Source organism: Bombus fervidus, unplaced genomic scaffold (assembly GCF_041682495.2).
Source record: "Bombus fervidus isolate BK054 unplaced genomic scaffold, iyBomFerv1 scaffold0167, whole genome shotgun sequence".
NCBI lineage: Eukaryota > Metazoa > Arthropoda > Insecta > Hymenoptera > Apidae > Bombus > Bombus fervidus.
The window spans coordinates 1-20,529 of NW_027212728.1; the positions used below are offsets into that span (position 1 = coordinate 1).

A 20,529-nucleotide genomic window follows, 5' to 3' on the forward strand; every position below is an offset into this window, starting at 1 on the left:
ATATATATATATATTATAAATTTATTATATATATATATATTATAGTTTCCCAAGATTTATTATAATATATATATATATCTCAGAATTAAAAATTTATATATATTAAATTAAACTATTATAGTTAATTATTTAATTATATATAAAGAATTTTTTTTTCAACTTAATTTAAAAATATATATATTAAATATTAAATTTTTATAATTATTTAAATATATATATAAGATTTTAATATAAATATATTCTAAATTAATAATTATATATTAATATATACTTATTATCAAGATAATCCAAAAAACCCGATTTTTTTGCTAAAAATCGGGTTTTTTTTCCAAAAAAACGTATTTTTTTCCAAAAAATCGTATTTTTTTTCCAAAAAATTGGATTTTTTTAAAAAATAAAATTTTTTAAAAATTCTTTAAAATCCAATTTTTTGAAAAAACTATAATTTTATTTAATTTTTAATATAATTTCTATTAAAATAAAAAAATTTTATATTCAATTTTTTATTTAATAGGTAATTTCCATTTTTTTAAAATAAAAAAAAAAAAAATGGAAATTACCTTGATTCAATTTTGACATAAATATATGATTAATAAATAAATTTATTTGACAAAATAATTGGAGCATATTTATTAGTTGATTTAATCTTTATTACGTTATATGGCTAATAAATTGTTGAAGGTTAGGACAATGTTCGAGAGTACTGAATTTTTAAATTAAATATGTATAAGAATATTAATGGTAAATTATTAAAATAAAAGATAAATATATATGAATTTTTTTATTTTTAATTATTTTGGAGCATATTTATTAGTTGATTTAATCTTTATTACGTTATATGGCTAATAAATTGTTGAAGGTTAGGACAATGTTTGAGAGTATTGAATTTTTAAATTAAATATGTATAAGAATATTAATGGTAAATTATTAAAATAAAAGATAAATATATATGAATTTTTTTATTTTTAATTATTTTGGAGCATATTTATTAGTTGATTTAATCTTTATTACGTTATATGGCTAATAAATTGTTGAAGGTTAGGACAATGTTCGAGAGTACTGAATTTTTAAATTAAATATGTATAAGAATATTAATGGTAAATTATTAAAATAAAAGATAAATATATATGAATTTTTTATTTTTAATTATTTTGAAGCATATTTATTAGTTGATTTAATCTTTATTACGTTATATGGCTAATAAATTGTTGAAGGTTAGGACAATGTTTGAGAGTACTGAATTTTTAAATTAAATATGTATAAGAATATTAATGGTAAATTATTAAAATAAAAGATAAATATATGAATTTTTTTATTTTTAATTATTTTGGAGCATATTTATTAGTTGATTTAATCTTTATTACGTTATATGGCTAATAAATTGTTGAAGGTTAGGACAATGTTTGAGAGTACTGAATTTTTAAATTAAATATGTATAAGAATATTAATGGTAAATTATTAAAATAAAAGATAATAAATTAATTATTTAAATTTAAGAAAGTTTATTGTAATAAATTTTAAATTTTTAAATGAATAATAATTACAAAAGAGAGAGAGGGTTGTAAAAGTATTCATTTAAGTTCGTTTAAAATTTAATGGTTTAAATTATTTTTAAATTTTTATTTATAGAAGAGAGGGCTATAAATAAAAATTTATAATATATATATATGAATATTAAATATAATTTAATTATAATTTTATATTATATTTGATGTAATTATGCATATTAAATTTTGATTTTAAAAGAATTAGTTAATTTAATAATATAAATAAATTTTATGATGATTTATTAATTAATTATATTTTAATATTTATATAAAATAATTTGATATTAAATATATATATATAATTTAATAATTAAATTTAATATATTTAATGAAAGTTAAATTTAGATAAAAATTTAAATAAAGATTAATTTAGTGCCAGCAATAGCGGTTAAACTTAATTTATAAATTAATTTTATTAATTAATATGTATTTATTATAAATTTATAATTTAATTAAATTTATAAATTTTAGGTGAAATTTAATTTAAAAATATATTAAATTTTTTTTATTTATTAAAATAATAAAATAAATTAATAAACTAGGATTAGATACCCTATTATATAAGATAATAGAATTAATTTACTAATAAATGTAAAATCATTAAAATTAAATTATATGGCGGCTTTTCATTCTTATTAGAGAAACTTGTAGTTTAATTTGATAGTCCACGATAAGATTTACTTAAATTATTTATATTTATATATTGTTGTATATTTTTATATAAAATTATTTAAAATAAATATTTAATTTAGAATAATTAATCAAATCAAAATGTAGTATATTTAAGGATTTATGAGTTATAATAAATTATATTTTTGAATAATTAATTTTAATATTAGTTTGAAAGAGGATTTAAAAGTAAATTTAATAAATTAATTAAATTGAAATTAGTTTTGAAAAGTGTACAAATTGCCCGTCAATTTCATTAAAATGGAATAAGTCGTAACATAGTAAAAGTATTGGAAAATGTTTTTAGTTAAAATTTTAGTTTAATATAAAATATTTCATTTACAATGAAAAGTTTAATTAATTTATAAAATTAAAATTTTATTTAATAAAATAAATTTTAAATTTTAGATTTTATTTTAATTAATTATATTATTTAAAGTTTTATAAATATTTTTTATTTTAGTAAAAATTTTGAATCAATTATTTTATTAATAGATTAAGTAATGTAAATGAATTTTATTAAAATTAAATAAGTAAAATATAATTTGTACCTTTTGTATCAGGGTTAATTAATATAATTTAATAATTTTAATATTCTCGAAAAAAAAAGAGTTAAATATATAAATATATTATTATAATAAAAATAATTTAAATATATATTTAGAAATTATATGTTATTCGAATTTTTTTATATCTAGTTTTTTTTGAAATAAATTTAATTTATATATAATTATTATAAGAAATTTATTTTAAAAATTTTTTTATATTTTTATATAAAAAATTTAAGGGATAATCTTTAAATTTAAATATATAATAATTTTAATTTTATTATTATTTTAATTATATTAGTTTAAAAATAACTTTTATTAATAAATATTTAATAATTTAATTTTTTATTTTAAAAATTTATTTATAAATTTAATATTAGTATTTAATATATTTTTATTAGAAAAAAATAATTTTTAATTTATTTAAATTAATTATAATGATTAAATTAGTAATATTTTTGTAATAATTAATAAATATTTAATATATATATATAAGGAATTAGGCAAATTTAATATATCCACCTGTTTATCAAAAACATCGCTTATTGAAAATAATTTTAAGTCGATCTGCCCAATGATTTTAATTAAATGGCTGCAGTATAATTAACTGTACAAAGGTAGCATAATCAATTGTTTTTTAATTGAAAACTAGAATGAAAGAATTAATGAGATATATACTGTCTCATATATATTTAATGAATTTAAATTTTTAGTAAAAATGCTTAAATAATTTTATGGGACGATAAGACCCTATAGAATTTTATATTAATATTTAATTAATTATTTAATAAAAATATTAATATTTAATTGGGAGGATTGATAAATTTAAAAAACTTTATATTAAAAATAAACTTTGATTTTAGAATCTATTTTTGATCTTTTATTATAAATCAAAAGAATAAATTACCTTAGGGATAACAGCGTTATATCTTTTTAAAGATCATATTAATAAAGATGTTTGCGACCTCGATGTTGAATTAAGATAAATTTTAAATGGAGAAGTTTAAAAATTAAGTCTGTTCGACTTTTAAAATCTTACATGATTTGAGTTCAAATCGACGTAAGTCAGATTGGTTTCTATCTATAAAATTTAATAAATTATTTGTACGAAAGGACTATAATTTATAATTAAATTATTATAAATTAACTAATAAATATTTAATTAATTATATTAGCATATTAGTGCATTAAATTTAGAATTTAATTAAATTATAGAAAAATTATAATATATAATAATTATAATAATTATAAATTATTTAATTTTTATTTTAATAATTTTAATTAGAGTAGCTTTTTTAACTTTATTTGAACGTAAAATATTAAGATATATACAATTACGAAAAGGACCTAATAAAGTAGGATTTAAAGGACTTTTACAACCTTTTAGAGATGCATTAAAATTATTAATAAAAGAATTTTTTTTTCTTAATTTTATAAATTCATATCTTATTAGTCCAATAATTATATTTTTTTTATCAATAATATTATGATTAAGATATCCTTGAATTAATAAATTTTATTATATAGATAATAGAATTATTTATTTAATATTAATTTTAAGATTAATAGTTTATCCAATTATATTAATTGGTTGAGTTTCTTTATGTAATTATTCAATTTTAGGTTCATTACGGGCAATTTCTCAAATGATTTCTTTTGAAATTTTATTATTTTTAATATTTTTTATATTAATAATAATAATTGAAAGATATTCTTTAAATAGATTTATCAATTTTCAATTAAATATAAAATTTATAATTTTAATATATCCTTTATATATTATTTTTTTTATTAGAATACTAATTGATTTAAATCGAGTTCCATTTGATTTAATTGAAGGAGAATCTGAATTAGTTTCAGGATTTAATATTGAATATTTTAGAAGATTATTTGTTTTAATTTTTTTATCTGAATATATAAATATTATATTTATAAGTATATTAATAACTATTATATTTTATGGGTTAATAAATTGATCAATTAATTTTATTTTTATATATTTAATTCATATAATTATTTTAATTATAATTCGTGGGGTTTTGCCTCGAATCCGATATGACAAGTTAATAAATATATGTTGAATTGAATTATTAGTTTTAATTTTATTTTATTCATTTTATATTTATTTGATTAAAGAATTATTTTTAATAATTTAATATTTTTAAAGTTAATAGAAAATTTTATTTCTATATTTATGTTTTCAAAACATATACTATTCAAGTTCATTAACTAATAAAATTTAAATATAATTATTATTTTTTAATAATAAATCTCAAATATTATTAATATAAAATGAAAGAATTAAATAAAAAAAATATATAAAAGTAAAAATTTGATTTAAATTTATATATGGATATTCAATTATTTGTCTTCCTAATCAAGTTAATATAATAAAAATATTAATAAATCATCAATATATAATTTTATTTATAAAATAAAATTTATTATTTTTTAAATTATTTAAATTAATTAATGGAATTAAATATAGAATAAAAATTGAAAAAAATAATATAATTACTCCTCCTAATTTATTAGGAATAACTCGTAAAATTGAATATGCAAATAAAAAATATCATTCTGGTTTAATATGAACTGGGGTAATTATTGGATTTGCTATTTTAAAATTATCTGGATCTCCTAATATATATGGAAATTGAAGATTAATAATTATAAATAATATAAATACTAAAATAATTGTAATTATATCTTTAATTGTAAAATATGGATGAAAATTAATTTTATAAATATTTATTTTAGAATGAATAGGATTTGAAGATCCTGTAATATGTAAAATTATTAAATGAATAAAAACTATTAAAAGAATAATAAATGGTAAAATAAAATGAAATGAATAAAATCGATTTAATGTATCATTATTAATTGAAAATCCTCCTCAGATTCATTCAACTATAAATTGCCCAATATAAGGAATTGCTGAAATTAAATTTGTAATTACTATTGCTCCTCAAAATGATATTTGACCTCATGGAAGAACATATCCTAAAAATGCAGTTGCTATTGATAAAAATAAAATTGATACACCAATTATTCAAACTTGTAATAATTTAAATGAATAATAAAATATATTTCGTGCAATATGTAAATATATAATTAAAAAATAAAATGAAGCACCATTTATATGAATTAAACGAATTAATCAACCTGAATTTATATCTTTTATAATGTTAGAAATTCTGTAAAATGCAATATTGATATTTGGACAATAATGTATAGAAAGAAATAATCCTGAAATAATTTGAATTATTAGAAATATTCCTAAAATCGATCCAAAATTTCAAAAATAATTAATATTAATTGGTGTTGGTAAATTAATAAATGATATTGGTAAATTTATTAAATTTATTTTATAAATTATTGGAATTATTTTTTTCATTTTTTTGTTCGTAAATTTTTATTTTCAATAAAACAAATTTTTGTTATAATAAATAATATAATAATTAAAAAAATAATAAATATTAATAAAATAAAATAATTAGGATTTAAATATAGTTTTTTAATAATATTAATTTTGTTATTTTTTACAAAATTAAAATTATAATTTTTTATAATAAATTTATTTAATTGTTTTATTTGAATTATAATAAATATAATTAAAAATAAATTTAAAAAAATTAAATTTAAAAAATTATTTTTTTTTGTTAAATTATTAATTAAACAAATAAAATAAGAAAATAAAATTAAAATTCCTCTAATAAAAATAATAATTAAAATAAATAAATTTAATGAAATATTTTGTTTTAAAATTAAAATATTAATTATTATTAAAATTACATAAAAAATTAAATATATTAGTTGTTTTAAAGGTGAAATAAAAATATTTATAAATATATAATTTAAAATTAATATTAAATTTATGTAAAAATTTGTAAATAAAATAATATTAAAAATAATTAAAATTTTCATTTTAAAAATTAACCAAAAAATAGTTTAAATAAAATTATAATTTTGGGAATTATAGATATTTATGAAAATTAAATTTTTTTGAAATTTTTAAATTTTTGTTATATTAATTAATTTTAAAATTTTAATTTACAAAATTAATGTTTTTAGTTAAACTATATAACATATTAATTATTAATTAATTTCAATTTTTTTGATTGTTAATTTAATTATTTTTATATTATTTATTATAATAAATTATTTTGTTTATTTTTTAAATTTTTTAATTGGAATGGAATATTTAATTATAATGATTTTATTTAATATAATTTCAATTAATTATAATAATTGAATTTTTTTAATTTATTTAATTTATTCAGTTTGTGAAGGAGTTTTAGGATTATCATTAATAGTTAGAATAAATTATGAATATGGTCATCAAAAAATTAATTTTATTAATTTATATTAAAAATGATTGAAATTTTTATTTTTTTTTATATAATTTTTTTTATAAAATTTTTAGATTTTATAATTTTAAGAAATATAATATTTTTAATAAGTTTTATTTATTTAATAAATTTAAGATGAATTAAATGAATTTATATTTTTAGAAATTTAGGAATTAATTATTATTCAAATTATTTAATTTTAATAATATTTTGAATTTTTAGATTAATTTTTTTAAATTTAAAAGAATATACAAAAAAATGTTTAATAATAAATTTTATTTTAATATTACTAATATTAATAAATTTTTTATCAATAGATTTATTAATTTTTTATTTTATATATGAAGCTAGATTATTATTAATCTTTTATATAATTATAGAATGAGGTTATATAGAAGATCGTATTTTAGCTTCTTTTTATATAATATTTTACACATTAATTTTTTCTTTACCTATATTATATTTTATTTTTAAAATTTTAGATTTAGAAGGCAGTATATGTTTTTTTTATTTAGAAATAGTTGATTTAAAATTAGATTTATTTAGTTTTATTTATATATTAATATCTTTTTTAGTTAAAATCCCTATATACTTATTTCATGGATGATTAATTAAAGCTCATGTAGAAGCCTCATTTTTTAGATCTATAATTTTAGCTTCAATTATATTAAAATTAGGAAGATATGGATTATTACGATTAATTTTTATATTTAAATTTTTAATAAATAATTTATTAACTTTTTTTATATTTATTAATATTTTAGGAATATTGTTTTTAAGATTTATTTGTTTAATTCAATTTGATATAAAATTAATTATTGCTTTATCTTCTGTAATTCATATAGGAATTATATCAATAGGATTATTATTAGAAATTAAATTAGGAATTTTAGGAAGATTAATAATAATAATTTCTCATGGACTTGTTTCTTCAGGATTATTTTATTTAGTTAATATAATTTATATACAAACTAATAGACGTTTAATTTTTATTAATAAAGGTATAATCAATTTAATACCTTCAATATCAATAATATGATTTTTAATATGTATTTTTAATTCTGGAGCTCCAATTTCTTTAAATATAGTTAGAGAAATTTTTTTACTAATAAGATTAATATATTGATGTAAATATTTATTTATATTTTTAATTATATATTGTTTATTTAGATTTATTTATTCAATTTATTTATTTAGATTTATCCAATATGGAAAAATTTATGATTTAATTATAAATATTAATAATTGTTTATTATTAAATTATTTAACTTTAATTTTACATTTATTACCTTTAAATTTTTTTGTTTTTAATTTATTTTTTTATTTAAATAGTTTAATAAAAAATATTGAATTGTGATTTCAATGATATAATTAATTTATTTTAAATTATTATAAAAATATTAATTTCAAGAATTATATTATTTATTATAAGATTATTATTTATTTATATAAGAATATATATATTATTAATAAATAAAATATATATTTTTGAATGACTAATTTTTAGGTTTAATTCAATAAAATTAAATTTTATTTTAATAATAAATTTTAAATTATTATTATTTTCATTTCTAGTTATATTAATTAGATCATTAATTTTAATATATAGAATAAGATATATAGATTTTAGAGATAATTTTTTTATTAATCGGTTTTATTATTTAATATTATTATTTTTAATATCAATAATTTTTTTAATTATAAGACCTAATATATTAACATTATTATTAGGATGAGATGGTTTAGGTTTAATTTCTTATTGTTTAATTATTTATTATCAAAAAATTTTATCATTTAATTCAGGAATAATAACTGTAATTTTAAATCGATTAGGGGATACTAGACTATTAATAATTATTTCTTTTATAATAATATTTGGTAGATGAAATTTATTTTTTTATAATATAAATAAATTTATATTATTTATATTTTTAATAATAATTTTTACAAAAAGAGCTCAATTAATATTTATAATTTGATTACCTGCAGCAATAATAGCTCCTACACCTGTTTCTTCTTTAGTTCATTCATCAACTTTAGTTACGGCCGGAATTTATTTATTAATTAATTATGAAATAATAATTGAAATTAAATATAAAAAATTAATTTTATTAGTTTCAAGTTTAACTATATTAATTTCTGGTATTATAGCTAATTTTGAAATAGATTTTAAAAAAATTATTGCTTTATCAACTTTAAGACAATTAGGATTTATAATAAGAATTTATTCTTTAGGAATAACAGATTTAACATTTTTACATTTATTTATTCATGCTTTTTTTAAATCTATAATGTTCATATGTGCTGGAAGATTTATTCATTATATAATTGGTATTCAAAATTTTCGTTTTTATTATGGAATATTTTATTTATATCCAATAAAAGGATTATTATTAATATTTTCATTATTAATATTATGTGGTTTTCCATTTTTAGTTGGATTTTATTCTAAAGATTTAATTATTGAATATTATTTCTTAAATAAAATAAGAATTTTTAGAATAATTAATTTAATATTAGGAACAATTTTTACGGTATCATATTCTTTACGAATTATTTTAACTTTAATTAAAAAAAATTATATAATTAATTTAATTAATTTAAAAGAAGATTTTATTATAATTTTAAGAATAATTATTATTTTATTAATAATATTAGTATTAAGTAAATTAATTTATAATTTTTTTTATATTTATAAAAATATCAATTTAATAATTATTTATAAATATTTTGTTTTTAAAATAATATTCATAGGATTAATATTTACATTAATTTTAAATAATTTAAATTTTTCTAAAAAAATAATTATATTTATTAAAAGATTTTTTATAATAAAATTTTTTTATAAATATATTATTAATAATTTAATAATTAAATTAATATATTATGAATTTTATTTTGAAAAAGAATTTTTTGAAAAAATTTCAGGAAAAATAATAAATTATATAAATTATATTATTGATGTTAATTTAAATTTAAAAATTACATTTTTATTATTAATTTACATTTATTATATAAGTTTAATTTTAACATTATTTGTATATTTAAATAGCTTATAAAATTAGAGCATAATATTGAAAATATTAAGGAAATTATTTTTAATTTTTAAATATATTATATTTATAATTAAAAAATATTAATAATTTTATATTGAAAATATAATGTTTTATTTAAACTATATAAATAATATTTATATTACAAAATATTATTGTATTAATTGGAATTTTTAAATTCAATAATTTTATTAACAATAAAATGCCTCTTTTTGGCTTCAATTAAATTATTTTAAATTTTAAAAGAAATAATGATATATTTAATACCAAATATAAAGTTAGAAGCTTTATTTTAATTATTTCATTAAAATATAAGAAGTAAAATATTTACTTTTAATTTCGACTTAAAAATTTGATTTAAAATAAATCCTTATATAATATTTTATAAATAATTTAAAATATTCAATTTAATAAATTACAAGATCATTCTATAAATAATGAAAAAATTAATATAAAAAAAAAAAAAATTATTAAAATAAATAAATATAAAGAATTTAAAGTTTTAATAAATGAAATTAATGGAATAAGTAAAATAATTTCAATATCAAAAATTAAAAATGTTAATGAAATTAAATAAAATGGTAATGAAAATGGAATATTTATTTTTGTAATTGGATCAAATCCACATTCATATGGAAGATTTTTTTCAAAATTTAATTTTTTAAATATTGATAAAAATTTATTTAAAATAATAATTAATAATAAAATAATTATAATTAATAAAAAAAAATAATGATTATTTATTAAATATATTAATATTTTAATTAAATTTTTTAATTGGAAATTAAATGTAATTTTTATACTATATATTTTATATTAATTTATTAAAATATAATAAAATATATAAATAAATAATCAAATTACATCAACAAAATGTCAATATCAAATAGAAAATTCATAATTAATATGATGAATTGATGAAAAATGATTATTTATTATTCGAATTAATGAATATAAAAGTATTAATGTACCAATCAATACATGTATACCATGAAATCCAGTTGATAAAAAAAAGATTGATCCATAAATTCTATCATTAATACAAAAATATGAATTATAATATTCAAAAACTTGTATAATATTAAAATAAAATCCTAAAATAATAGTTATTAATAATATATAAACTCTTGATTTAAATTTATTATTTAATGTATTATAATGTCTTAATGTTACAGTAAATCCTGATATAATTAAAATAATTGAATTTAATAAAGGAATTTCAAATGGATTAAAAAATTTGATTATTTTTGGTGGTCATATTGAATTAATTTCAATTGATGGAGAAATTGAATTATGAAAAAATGTTCAAAAAAAAGAAATAAAAAAAAATAATTCTGAAATAATAAATATAATTATTCTAAATTTTAATATTTTTATTACATATATTGAATGTATACCTTGAAATGTTCTTTCTCGAACGATATCTCGAAATCATATAAATACAGATATGATTAAAATAATTAAATTATAATTTATTATAATTAAATTATTTATATAAATTCAAATAATAATTCTTAATAAAAAATTTATAAGACTTATTGATGAAATAATAGGTCAAGGACTAAGAGTTACTATATGAAATGGAAAATTTTTTTTCATTAATTAATTGATTCATAAAAATATAAAATTAATAAAATTGAAAAAACATAAGCTTGAATAAAAGCTATTGAAATTTCTAAAATTAATAATATATTTTCAATTATTATTGTAAATGAAGATAATAATATAAAATTTATTAAAAAATTTCTTAATAAAACTAAAATTAAATGACCCGCAATTAAATTTGCTGAAAGTCGAATTGATAAAGTTCAAGGTCGAATAATTAATCTAATTAATTCAATAATTACTATAAAATTTATTAAAAATTTTGGTGAATTTAATGGAACTAAATGTCTTAGAGTTTTTATCGGAAAATTAATTACAGAATAAATAATAAATCTTATTCATAAAGAAAGTGATATAGATAAATTAAATATTAAATGTCTTGTTAAAGTAAAAATATAAGGAATTAATCTAATCAAATTTAATATTATAATATAAATTATAATTCCTAAAAATACAGAAATATTTATAATATATTTATTAGTTATAATTATTTTAAATTCATTAAATAAATAATCAATTAATAGTTTAAAAATTATTACTAAACGTGAAGGAATTAATCAATATAAATTTGGAAATAAAATAATAGGAGTTAATATAAAAATTCAATTTAATTGAATTTGATTTCTTCTAATTGATGGATCAAAAATTTCAAATAAATTTATCATAATCATATTCATTTTTTATAAATAAAATATTTTGATTTTTTTGTTCTTATATATAAAATAATTAATGAATTAATTAAAACAATTAATATTAATAAACAAAATAAATTTATTGAGAAAATTATTAATCAATTAATAGGTATTATTTGTGGAATACATTAGAAGTAAATTTAATTTTACTATAAATGATTTAAAAGATCAATTCTTTTATTAAGATATCTAATGAAAAATTAAAAAGTAACATAAATATGTTAATTTAAGATTGACAATCTAATGTTATTATATTAACTAACTTTTTAAATTTTATTTTTAATTCAATTTAAAAAATTATTATATGAAGTTCTTTCTATCATAATTGGTATAAATCTATGATTTATACCACAAATTTCTGAACATTGACCAAAATAAATTCCTGGACGAATTCTAAATAAATTTAATTGATTAATACGTCCAGGAACTGCATCAACTTTAATTCCTAATGATGGAATTGTTCAAGAATGAATTACATCTAATGAAGAAATAATTATTCGTACTGAAATTTTAAATGGAATAATTAATCGATTGTCAGTTTCTAATAATCGAAATTGATCTTTTTTTTCATAATTTAATATATAAGAATCAAATTCATAATTATTAAATTCTGGATATTCATAAGATCAATATCATTGATGACCAATAGCTTTAATTGAAAAATAAGGATTTATAATTTCATCAATATAATATAAAATTTTTAAAGAAGGAAAACAAATAATTATTAAAATAATTATAGGAATTAAAGTTCAAACAATTTCAATAGTATGATTTTTTAATAAAACTAAATTTAAATATTTATTACAAATAAAATCTAAAATAAAAAATATTGTTAAAGTAATAATTATAACTATTATTATTATAGTTAAATTATGAAATGAAATTAAATTATCTGAATAAAATGAATTTGAATCTTGAAATATAACTATATTTCATGTAGAAATTTTTAATAAAAGAAAAATTCTTTATAATTGAATTTTAAATTCAATGCACTAATCTGCCATATTAAATAATTAATAAATTTACCTATTAAAAATATTTTTAATTTTATTTTTTATTAATAAAGGAACTTCAACTAATGAATGGTCATATGGTGGATAATTATTTAATCATTCAAGAGATGATTGATTGAATTTAAATAAAATTAAACGTTTAGAAATTATTCTTTCAAAAATAATAAAAATTAAAAAAAATATTCTATTTATAGAAATTATTGCTCCAATTGAAGAAATTAAATTTCAACAATAATATGAATCTGGATAATCAGAGTATCGTCGAGGTATTGCTATTAATCCTAAAAAATGTTGCGGAAAAAAAGTTAGATTTACTCCAATAAATATTATAATAAATTGAATTTTTAATCATTTTTGATTTAATATTAAGCCAGTAATTATTGGATATCAATGAATTAATCTTGTAATAATTGCAAAAACTGCACCTATAGATAATACATAATGAAAATGTCCAACTACATAATATGTATCATGTAAAATAATATCAATAGAAGAATTTGATAATATTACTCCTGTTAATCCACCAATTGTAAATATTAAAATAAAACCAATTGATCAAATAACAGTAATGTTAAAATTTATTTTTGATCCATGATAAGTAGCTAATCATCTAAAAACTTTAATTCCTGTTGGTACTGCAATAATTATAGTTGCTGAAGTAAAATAAGCTCGAGTATCAACATCTAATCCTACAGTAAATATATGATGAGCTCAAACAATAAAACCTAAAAACCCAATTCCTAATATTGCATAAATTATTCTTAAATTTCCAAAAGTTTCTTTTTTTCCTCTTTCATTTATAATAACTTGAGAAATTAATCCAAATCCTGGAAGAATTAAAATATAAACTTCTGGATGACCAAAAAATCAAAATAAATGTTGATAAAGAATTGGATCTCCCCCTCCTATAGGGTCAAAAAAAGATGTATTAAAATTTCGATCAAAAAGTAATATAGTAATTGCACCTGCTAATACAGGTAAAGATAAAATTAATAAAATAACTGTAATGCAAACTGATCATGAAAATAAATTAATTTGATCATAATTTAAAGAATAATTTTTTATTATTATAATAGTAACAATAAAATTTAAAGAACCAATAATTGAAGAAATTCCTGTTATATGTAAAGAAAAAATTGCAATATCTACAGATGGAGATGAATGAAATAAATATGATGACAAAGGAGGATAAACAGTTCATCCTGTTCCAACATTAGGTGTAAATAAATTTCTTAATAATAATATTATTAATGAAGGAGGAAGTAATCAAAATCTAATATTATTTATTCGAGGGAATGCTATATCAGGAGAACCTAATATTAAAGGAATTAAATAATTTCCAAATCCTCCAATTAAAAATGGTATAACTATAAAAAAAATTATTAAAAATGCATGACTAGTAACTAAAGCATTATAAACTTGATCATTATTAATTCATATACCAGGATGTCTTAATTCTATTCGAATTAATAAACTTATTGACGAACCAATTATTCCTGATCATATAGCAAAAATAAAATATATTATTCCAATATTTTTATGATTTGTAGATATTAATCATTTAATTATTAAGATTTATAAAAATTTTTATATTGTTAATTTTGAAAATTAATAGTTTCAATAACTTAAAATCTTAAATTTAAAATTTTAATATAATAGTATTATGTCTGAAAAAGAAATAAATTGTAAATTTATTAATAAAGATTAAAATTCTTTTAATACTAAAATATTTTTTTAATTAAAATTTTTATTTAATTTTTAATATAGTTTAAATAAAAATTTTAAATTGCAAATTTAAAGATTAAAAATTTTATATTAAATTATATTAAATACAATAAATATAAATAAATATATAAAAATAATTATTAACAATAAATATTTTATATTAATAATTTCTTTATTTATAAATAAATTATTTTTATTATATTTAAATTTTAAAATCAATAATTTAAATAAAATAAAGTAATTTCATAATATTAAAATTCTTGAAAGTAATAATAAAAAAATAATTCTATTTCTAAAAAAAAAATTTATTAAATAAATAAATTCTCATTTAAATAAAAAAGTCACAAATAATGGAAATGATGAATACATAAATAATATAAGAATTAAAAAATTAAATGATTTTAAAGAAATTCTATTAAAATTTATATTATCAATATTATAATAATTTAATAAAAATATTATAATAAAAAAAATTAAAGTATAAATTATAAATAATATAATAAATATATTTTTATTAAATTGAACAATAAAAATAAAAAATAAAGAATTAAAAATAGATGAACATCTAAATATTTTTTTTACAGAAAAATTTAAATTTGTATATAAAGAAATAAAAAAATTATTAAAAATTAAAAAATAAATAAAAATTGGTGTTAAATAGATTATAGAAGAATAAAAATAAATTGGAATAAATTTTATAAATGTTGAAATAATAAAAATTTGATTTCATGAAGAAATTTTATAAATATAAATTATTCAAAAACAAAATGGAAATAATCCAATTTTTATAAATATAGAAATTATAAAAACTATATTTATTCTATTTATTTTAATTATATATAATTGATTAAAATTTATTAAAATTATTATAATTAATAATAACCTTGAAATTGATGAAATAATAAAATAAATAATTCTTACAATTTTATTTTTTGATTTAATATTAATTATCCTAATTAATAAAATCGTACAAAATTCTATTGATAATCATTGAATATAAATTCTTCTTGAATTTATTAATATATAAAAAAAATAAATTATTGATAATAATGAAAATATGAATAATTTATTTAAAATAAATACCTAATTTCCATTATAAATTAATATTTCATATAAATTTTTAAAAATTATATAGAATAATTTCTACAGTAATTAAATTAATTTATTATTATTACTTTTTATATTTACTAATTAATAATATAATAGTAATAGTATAATTATAAATATACATAAATATTTTATCAAAATATATCTTTTATCAGACATATTACTATTTAAAATTATAATTTTAAATTCATAATTTTTAATTTATTATAAATAAATTCATATAATATTTTAAATAAAATTATTTTTATTTATTAAAATAAATTAATAAAATAATAATAATAATTTAAATTAAAAATATTATATAAAAATTTTATAAATTTATCGATAGGGTATGAACCTATAAGCTTTCTTAGCTTATTATATATTATAATATATAAATAATTTAATTTATCTTATAAATATTATATAAAAATTTTATAAATTTATCAACAAAATATAAGCCTATAAATCTATTATATAATGAATGGATATTAGTTAAATTAAATAATAATTAAATTGCATTTAATAGTAATTATAATAATAATATATCTAATCTATAAAATTATTAATAATTTATTTAATTTTGAAATAAAAATTTTTTATAAAAAATAATTTTTAATAAAAATTAAATTTATTTTTATTTTAATAAATTACATTAATATTTTATTTTATTTAAAAATTATCAATTCATAAATTATTAAAATTAAAATTTAATTTTAAATATTTTTTTATAAAAAATTAATTTTGAGAGAAAAAATTAAATTTTTATAAAAAATAAATAAATAAATTTTTAAAAAAATATTTATTTTTAAATAAATAAATTAAAAATTAAAATAATCTATTATTTTAATAATTTATCATTAATATTCATATGTATACTATATCTAAATCTAAAAATTATTAATTATTAAAATTTAATTTTATAATAATAAAATATTAATTTTTTTAATAAAAATAATTTTGAGAGGAAAATTAATTTTTATTAAAAAAATTAATAATAAATTTTAAAAAATATTTATTTTTAAATAAAAATCAAAAATTCAAATATTTATCTTTTATTTTAATAATTTACCATAAATATTTGTATATATACTATATCTAAATCTAAAAATTATTAATTAATTATTAAAATTTAATTTTATAATAATAAAATATTAATTTTTTTAATAAAAATAATTTTGAGAGGAAAATTAATTTTTATTAAAAAAATTAATAATAAATTTTAAAAAATATTTATTTTTAAATAAAAATCAAAAATTCAAATATTTATCTTTTATTTTAATAATTTACCATAAATATTTGTATATATACTATATCTAAATCTAAAAATTATTAATTAATTATTAAAATTTAATTTTATAATAATAATAAATATAAACTTTTTATTAATAAAAATAATTTTGAGAGGAAAATTAATTTTTATTATATTAAAAAATTAATAAATTTTAAAAAATATTTTTTTAAATAAAAACTAAAAATTCAAATATTTATCTTTTATTTTAATAATTTACCATTAATATTTGTATTATTATATCTAAAATTATTAATTAATTATTAAAATTTAATTTTATAATATAAATATTAACTTTTTTTAATAAAAATAATTTTGAGAGGAAAATTAATTTTTATTATATTAAAAAATTAATAATTTTAAAAAAATATTTATCTTTTATTTTAATAATTTACCATAAATATTTGTATATATGCTATATCTAAATCTAAAAATTATTAATTAATTATTAAAATTTAATTTTATAATAATAATAAATATAAACTTTTTATTAATAAAAATAATTTTGAGAGGAAAATTAATTTTTATTATATTAAAAAATTAATAAATTTTAAAAAATATTTTTTTAAATAAAAACTAAAAATTCAAATATTTATCTTTTATTTTAATAATTTACCATTAATATTCTTATACATATTTAATTTAAAAATTCAGTACTCTCAAACATTGTCCTAACCTTTAACAATTTATTAGCCATATAACGTAATAAAGATTAAATCAACTAATAAATATACTCCAAAATAATTAAAAAATAAAAAATTCATATATTTATCTTTATTTTTAATAATTTATTATTAATATTTATATTAATATTATATCTAAAATTATTAATTAATTATTAAAATTTAATTTTATAACATAAATATTAACTTTTTAATAAAAATAATTTTGAGAGGAAAATTAATTTTTATTATATTAAAAAATTAATAATTTTAAAAAAAATATTTATCTTTTATTTTAATAATTTACCATAAATATTTGTGTATATGCTATATCTAAATCTAAAAATTATTAATTAATTATTAAAATTTAATTTTATAATAATAATAAATATAAACTTTTTATTAATAAAAATAATTTTGAGAGGAAAATTAATTTTTATTATATTAAAAAATTAATAAATTTTAAAAAATATTTTTTTAAATAAAAACTAAAAATTCATATATTTATCTTTTATTTTAATAATTTACCATTAATATTCTTATACATATTTAATTTAAAAATTCAGTACTCTCAAACATTGTCCTAACCTTCAACAATTTATTAGCCATATAACGTAATAAAGATTAAATCAACTAATAAATATGCTCCAAAATAATTAAAAATAAAAAAATTCATATATATTTATCTTTTATTTTAATAATTTACCATTAATATTCTTATACATATTTAATTTAAAAATTCAATACTCTCAAACATTGTCCTAACCTTCAACAATTTATTAGCCATATAACGTAATAAAGATTAAATCAACTAATAAATATGCTCCAAAATAATTAAAAATAAAAAAATTCATATATATTTATCTTTTATTTTAATAATTTACCATTAATATTCTTATACATATTTAATTTAAAAATTCAGTACTCTCGAACATTGTCCTAACCTTCAACAATTTATTAGCCATATAACGTAATAAAGATTAAATCAACTAATAAATATGCTCCAAAATAATTAAAAATAAAAAAATTCATATATATTTATCTTTTATTTTAATAATTTACCATTAATATTCTTATACATATTTAATTTAAAAATTCAATACTCTCAAACATTGTCCTAACCTTCAACAATTTATTAGCCATATAACGTAATAAAGATTAAATCAACTAATAAATATGCTCCAAAATAATTAAAAATAAAAAAATTCATATATATTTATCTTTTATTTTAATAATTTACCATTAATATTCTTATACATATTTAATTTAAAAATTCAGTACTCTCGAACATTGTCCTAACCTTCAACAATTTATTAGCCATATAACGTAATAAAGATTAAATCAACTAATAAATATGCTCCAATTATTTTGTCAAATAAATTTATTTATTAATCATATATTTATGTCAAAATTGAATCAAGGTAATTTCCATTTTTTTTTTTTTTATTTTAAAAAAATGGAAATTACCTATTAAATAAAAAATTGAATATAAAATTTTTTTATTTTAATAGAAATTATATTAAAAATTAAATAAAATTATAGTTTTTTCAAAAAATTGGATTTTAAAGAATTTTTAAAAAATTTTATTTTTTAAAAAAATCCAATTTTTTGGAAAAAAAATACGATTTTTTGGAAAAAAATACGTTTTTTTGGAAAAAAAACCCGATTTTTAGCAAAAAAATCGGGTTTTTTGGATTATCTTGATAATAAGTATATATTAATATATAATTATTAATTTAGAATATATTTATATTAAAATCTTATATATATATTTAAATAATTATAAAAATTTAATATTTAATATATATATTTTTAAATTAAGTTGAAAAAAAAATTCTTTATATATAATTAAATAATTAACTATAATGGTTTAATTTAATATATATAAATTTTTAATTCTGAGATATATATATATATTATAATAAATCTTGGGAAACTATAATATATATATATATAATAAATTTATATATTATATAAATAATTACAATTAATATATTTATTTATTTATTTAAATATATATATATATATATATTATTTATCTATTTAAATATATATATATATATATATATATATATATATATATATATATGTATATATATATATATATATATATATATGTATATATATATATATATATATATATATATATATATATATATATATATATATTATTTATTTATTTATTTATTTATTTATTTATTTATTTATTTAAATATATATATATATATATATATTATTTATTTATTTATTTAAATACATATATATATTTATTTATTTATTTAAATATAT

General features: G+C 12.9%; 2 protein-coding genes across 2 annotated transcripts; both read right to left on the reverse strand.

The window, feature by feature from the left end:
• Nucleotides 1–5,000: 5,000 nt before the first annotated feature.
• LOC139997748 (cytochrome b-like) lies at nt 5,001–6,277 on the reverse strand. The gene is given in 1 exon segment (XM_072021710.1): nt 5,001–6,277. A coding segment is annotated over 1 exon segment (1,122 nt). The 5' UTR covers nt 6,159–6,277; the 3' UTR covers nt 5,001–5,036.
• A 4,683-nt stretch (nt 6,278–10,960) lies between these two features.
• On the reverse strand, nt 10,961–12,559 carry LOC139997750 (cytochrome c oxidase subunit 3-like). The gene is given in 1 exon segment (XM_072021711.1): nt 10,961–12,559. A coding segment is annotated over 1 exon segment (783 nt). The 5' UTR covers nt 11,766–12,559; the 3' UTR covers nt 10,961–10,982.
• Nucleotides 12,560–20,529: the final 7,970 nt, after the last annotated feature.